Source organism: Doryrhamphus excisus, chromosome 15, assembly GCF_030265055.1.
Source record: "Doryrhamphus excisus isolate RoL2022-K1 chromosome 15, RoL_Dexc_1.0, whole genome shotgun sequence".
NCBI classification, from domain to species: domain Eukaryota; kingdom Metazoa; phylum Chordata; class Actinopteri; order Syngnathiformes; family Syngnathidae; genus Doryrhamphus; species Doryrhamphus excisus.
The window spans coordinates 12,664,615-12,671,123 of NC_080480.1; the positions used below are offsets into that span (position 1 = coordinate 12,664,615).

Sequence of the window (6,509 nt, forward strand, 5' to 3'; positions counted from 1 at the left end):
GTGCAATCACAAACAAGCCATAAGCAAAAAAAAAATGGCCCCTGTGCCACATTTTGGACACCACCACTTTCATAGCTCTTTGTTGTATTGAACATGTGACACGTCATTCCAGCTAGCTTCCTTCGTAGTGAGTGAACAATGATAATTAAAGAGCAACTGATGTTGCACACCCGGTCCAGCCAGCCCTGCATTCCGCCTGGAGAGTCAAGAGCGCTAGCCATCAAGCTAAAAACCCATAGGTGTGAACTCAACGTCACGTCTAGAGTGACTCAGCTGGAATCTGTTATACTGGAATTGATCGATGCTTTACATATAAAAAATGTCTAAATATTTTCTTAGCAAAAAAAAAAGCAAAATGCAAATAAAGAGGCTCAATGAGGTCACAACATAAATAATAAAAATAGATGATTGTATAGTGCAGGCCAGACTTTTCCATAACTGATGGTTGCTCAGTGGAAAGTTAACTGTTAATACCACTGATTCTCGACTCCTCTCTCGTTCTGAATCATTAACCACGTATACATGGACCCAAATATTCCAATTCCATTCGTGTTATTTGCTCAAACGGAAAGAATGTAACCTTTGTATACACCTCATTCCGAAAGAAAAGTGCCAATCCGAATGAATATATAATCGGATTCACAGGGGTGGAATATTCCTTTCCCCAATCCGATTGAGGTATCTTGTACCCGCTCAATCGGAAAGTTGTCAGGGTGCGTTCTTTCAGCTGTGACGTAATAACGCAGACGTCTCTCAGGTTTTGAAAATGGCGGCGAGCAGTCATCACCGGACTACAGCGGAAAGTTCGTTTTTGATACAAACTTTAAAAGAACTGAACGTTCAAAAAAAAGCGTAGCAACTGTCCCAACAACCGTGGTAATCACACTCTCGTTCGACATCTTCAATGAATCACGTGATGTTGTTTATGTTTTACATGCCCCATTCCCTTTGATTATAGCGGTGCATTTAGACAGGAGATTGGAATATTCCTTTCCATGTATACACTGTTTTCTGGTACATCATTCGGAAAGAGGAAAATCTCCTCATGTAAACGTGGCTACTGTTCCATATTTAGTGACCTTCGCCACGACTAATAAGTCTACAGCTAACAATACAGCTAACGCAAGTGCTATCAGTGACTTTACGCCTGTGGTTTCAATAAATGGAAGCCCACTACTGACGGCGAGGATTAACCTAAAATGGGACAAAGTATTTCCACCTAGTGGCGGCACTGGATCTCCATTTTCTCTCATAAGGCAGCATTCGGTATAACTAACAATTGCAGTAGTTTTGAAACCACAACCTTTTCATACTGTGGTGTACCTTCAAACTGGTAACCAGTCTGTCCCCATCAGAGTTCAACAGCTGTATTAATTCTACACTTGATCAAATTGACTTAAGATTTGTCAGATTCATATGTAATGTGTGTGAACTCAGGTCAATATTATCGCTAAAAAGGCTCTCGTTGGATTGTGCACCTAATTTTGTCAGCTGTTCAGACCATAATTAATACTTTTATGGAAAATAAACAAAAGACAAAATCAAACATCCATATTGTAATAATATTGTAATAATAATACTGTATATTTAGATTTGAAAGCAAATGCATGCGTCACCATATTGAATAAAATACATAAACTAATTTAAATAAATCAAAGTTTACTCATTTGTACACAAGGTCTGTATTTAAATGTATGAAATATCAAATTACCTGCCTATCTATTTGTACATATAAACACATTAGACTGCATTTACTGTATGTGAAATATAACATTAGCAACATCAATAAATAAATAGTATATGAAATAAATCATGTTTGCTATTCCAAATAAAACATTCTGCCTTTAAATTAAAAATAAAATATCAAGCAAAAAAAAGTACTGTATGTTTTTTCTTCCATCACACACATCATAAATTATTCCCAACAGGAAGTTGTAGTGGTGATGTATTATAGCTATTAGTAGTATTTTCATGTAAGAAATAAATGTACTGCGAGTGTACCTCAATGTTACGTAACTCCAGGCCTAGAAGTCAGGCTTGGCCAAGTAGATGACGTCCAGGTGAGTCAGCCATTCCGTGCCATTGATATTCCCGCTTGCAGGGCTGATGGTGACCTCTAGTCTTCCTCCTGCAAACAGCCCCTCCACCTTGCCCAGGAGGCCTGTGGTGTACGTGTAGGGGTTAATGGTACCCTGCAGGAGGACTTTGACGCCGCTGTTGCTTTTGCGCCAAAGGGTCACCGTTTTGGACCACGTTGTCTCTTGGAACAAGGACAACGTCACCTGCAGACTCAAGAAGTAATAGCCGTCCTTCATGATGGTCAGAGCAGAGCCCGACTCTGAGATCAAGTTTGCGTCCGGGTGCTTTGCCATCCATTTAATTGCTTTGGTGCCTGTGGGAGACACATAATATGTTTTAGTGTTCTTTAAAGCAACAATAAGTAACAATGGGACCTTTCAATAACATCTTTACAACCATGTCATATGCCATAGCATAGGAATCAATGTTGTCTTCTGATTATGGTAATAATAATAGTAATAAATATCAAAAATATATTTATTTTTATTATCAATTTATTGTTAGGCATATATCACAATATTTTAGGATGTATCATGATATGATGATACAAAATTTAATTTAAAATTAATTTAATATACATACGCATATACATACATGTATATATATATATATATATATACATACATATACATATACATATATACACACAAGATACAATAAATATTATCATTATATTATTAAGCAATTTATTTGCTAAAATAAAATACGTGTATATATATATACACACACACACATATATACACACAAAATAAAAAAATAAATATCAGTATATTATTTATTCATTTAGCAATTTATTTGCTAATAATATAGTCAATAAAATATAACAATTTATACACAATAGTAAATTAAATATAAATATATAATTTTGTGGACTATATTCATATATATATTTAAAAATATAACATATATAGTATATATACATTATAGTCAATCAAATGTATGTTTTGTTAATATTAATATTAACTAAGATATTAATATTAATATAATATTATCAATATTAATATTATCTATTATACATTATTATCTTAATAATATAATATATTAATATTATCAATTAATCATTATATATTATAGTCAATAAAATATAACTTCATTAATAATATTTATTTTGCATTTTTTATTTCAAATTCAACAATCTGTAGATAAATTATCCATCTGTGTAGTATATACATTAATTTTGTTTGTTTGTTTTGTTTGTCATTTGGGGTTACACATTTTTTAAAATTCAGGCAGTTATGTGGAAGTTATTATTATTATTATTTATTTTGGTAATTAGATCATGCCTTTTGTATGGAGCTCAAGGTCACGTTCACATTTTAGTAGTTGATTGTTAAAAACCATTAGAGGAAGGCCCTTGAACAACTAAAAGCTTGATAAAGTTGAGGTTTTTTTTTCCACATGAGTGCTGAATAATTCATGAATCTATTTGGCAGAATTCAAGGCAGTGTACATTTTGGTGCTAATGCTAGGATTAGGATTGCTCGGCTTGAAGCTTTAATATTGTGTAGTGAGAAGAACACGTATGCACGTTTACCTCCAACAGCGGTATATGTGAGCATTTTTCCTTTGCCCCATTGATGATGACGTGCTTCATTTGGAGACTGCTAAAGAAGACACAAGAGTGACATTTAATATAAGAGAAGCACACAACAGCTTCATTTCCCAGAATAAGACAGAGACTAAATGAGAGAGCCACAGACAGGAAATGACATGAAATGTGTGTGTGTGTGTGGGCGGGGGGGGGGCTGGGGGTGGCCTCCACTTTGTTTCACCTTCAAGCATGACATCAGCCCAAACATGATCACTCAAGTCGGCGGGTATTATGACACAACACGATTCAATATATGTAAGCACAAACTGTGATGATCTTACTGAATTGCTACTCTTGAACGTCTCATGTGGGTCATGGGACACTTCAGTGATCGACTTCTGGAGCTGTGAAAAGAGAAAAAGCATATTTTGTTGTTTAGATTGCCCTTTTTACCTTATTAGGAGCATATTAAAACAGTAAACAATAACACAGATACCCATTTGCATGAAACTTTCTCAAAAATACTATATATGGGCAAAGGAAGTTGCCATTAAATTGGAGTTTGGTTAAAAATTAACATTTTTCAAGCATATTCCTACAACCAGAGGACTCATACTTGTTATGTAAAAGTCAAATGTTACTAGTTTAAACATTACAACATTTCTTACCATTTGTATTGACTTTTTGTGGATAGAACAAGGCAAAATTAGTTTTGAGTTCAATAAATTTGTGTGCAAAATGACATTTCTCCATCGTATTTCTCTGCTTCTCTCCTTTTTTGGACCAGGCACAGTCTGACTGCATACACCAGCTACCAGCATGACTAGCATAAGTTGTGTAGACCATCTACCAGCATGAAAACACATCATATGCTAGTCTATGCTGGTTTTTACAGACGTGTCCGAGACTCCTAAGCTTTTAAAAAATGCTTACAAGATCTGGGTTTTAGGTTAAGTTTTAGGTTAAGTTGTACCTTTGAAATTGATACATTACTGATTTTCATGTAAACCAGACCATTTAGATGGTAATGGTTTTATTTCATTTGAACATGCATCAGATTACAATTGAATGCATCCCATAATCAGTTCACAGTTCCACATGTCCAAAAGGAGTAGGAAGAAGCAAAGCTTATTAAATCCTACCCCTCCATCTGGTACTTTTACAATCAGTAACTGTTACATTTGTTCACTTCCTGCTTTCCTAATATAGTTGAAGTTTTTTATTTGTTTTTTTTTTTTTTTTTTTGTCACATATCGAAGTATCAGGTGATAACTCATCAACAGATTGAAATGTGTATGTAGCAAACGTAATTTTTTAATGCTGAAAAAATTATTGATTTGAAGTTTAATGTACTATTTTTATGAATGAGAGTGCAGATTCCAAAAAACAGCTCTTGGCGTATAGAGGATTTATGATGAATTTGTATGTATTGTTTATGTTTTGATATTTGACCTTATGACTTACTTTCAGTACTAGCCTCTTGGTGAGCTAAAATGGCAAGTCATGGCAGAGCTTTTCATTGAATATACAATGATGATACAATATACAATTTCTGAAAATGTTCAGTTGAGTTGAATAGTACTTTGACATAACAACAAATGTACTGCATACTGGAGCTATATTACAAAAATCAAGTCTATCAAAGGTCTGCTTTGACTGTCAGACCGCAAACAGGTGAAAATTTCCCCCCAGCTGTGTAACTGCAGAGACCACAAGACAGAGAAGCTGGTTACACCCTCATCTTACGCTTTTTAACTGTAACGGCCATACCATGAAAACAAATCATTTGGACCTGTCAAATCTGTCAATCGAGATGTCTTACCGGGAAGTTACGTGCTGCTGCTGTGAAGAAGAAGACCATGCACACCCCCTGGATGATGGAGAGGATGGTGGTCCACAGCAGGAGGATGTAGATCAGGGCCTGCTGGGTGGGCGCTGGCATAGTGGAGTCAAACAGCGGCACTTCGGGCAGACTCTGTGGGAGGGAGGGGAGACTGCTAAAACGCTGCACGACAACAAAGTGGCTTCCTGATCTCAGGTTGTGATGTCTGAAGGTGTGTGTTCAGGCGGTGAGAGAGCACAATGGAATCAAATGGTGCTTACTCAGTACTAGTCAACAGGTTGTGTGTGTGTGTGTGTGTGTGTGTGTACCTTAGGGTTGGTCCCAGCACCACATCACAATCAACCAATTCCTTATTATCTTCCTCCCATTCACTGATACTCAAATTATAATGTGTGGATGAAACCTAACTTTCTTTCTCTTTTATTTGTTTACATTCTGTAACTTTGCCATTTCTCACCCTCGGCCACCTCTGTGTGGAGTTTGCATGTTCTCCCCGTGCATGCGTGGGTTTTCTCCGGGTACTCCGGTTTCCTCCCTCGTTCCAAAAAACATGCTAGGTTAATTGGCGACTGTCCAAATTGTCCATAGGTATGAATGTGAGTGTGAATGGTTGTTTGTCTATATGTGCCCTGTGATTGGTTGGCCACCAGTCCAGGGTGTACCCCGCCTCTCGCCCAAAGACAGCTGAGATAGGCTCCAGCACCCCCCGCGACCCTCGCGAGGAAAAAGCGGTAGAAAATGAATGAATGAATGAATGAACTTTGCCATTTCAGTCTTCTTTGAGACTGGCTTCCATGCGGTATCATTAGTTATAAGCATCATTTTCCATCACTTATCGCCTAACTGACTCACATTAAAATTCAGCAGATAGCAATATTTGACTTACTGTGATTTGACAGTCAATGTCTGATTTGCAGTATTTACCACTCCAGAACTCAGGGTGGCGCCACAGTGCCATAAAACAAAAAACTGGTCTAGTACAATCAAAAAGTGTAGACAATAATATCATTTAGTGTCAATTTGTAAGCCAGTAATGGTAATGGTAATGGTTTTATT

At 36.4% G+C, this 6,509-nt stretch overlaps 1 protein-coding gene across 6 annotated transcripts in view; it reads right to left on the reverse strand.

Moving 5' to 3' along the window:
- Positions 1-1,682: 1,682 nt before the first annotated feature.
- The window catches only part of LOC131103024 (uncharacterized), a 78,071-nt gene continuing 73,244 nt past the window's right edge, over positions 1,683-6,509 (reverse strand). For 4 of the 6 annotated variants that reach the window (XM_058048849.1, XM_058048847.1, XM_058048851.1 and 1 more), the window contains 4 exons: positions 5,433-5,585; positions 3,952-4,014; positions 3,614-3,683; positions 1,683-2,392 (listed from right to left, as the gene is read on the reverse strand). In XM_058048849.1, the coding sequence (XP_057904832.1) occupies positions 2,025-2,392; positions 3,614-3,683; positions 3,952-4,014; positions 5,433-5,585 (654 nt within the window). In that variant the 3' untranslated portion in view covers positions 1,683-2,024. The remainder of the gene's footprint in view (positions 2,393-3,613; positions 3,684-3,951; positions 4,015-5,432; positions 5,586-6,509) is intronic. The other 2 variants (XM_058048852.1, XM_058048850.1) reach the window with 2 other exon arrangements.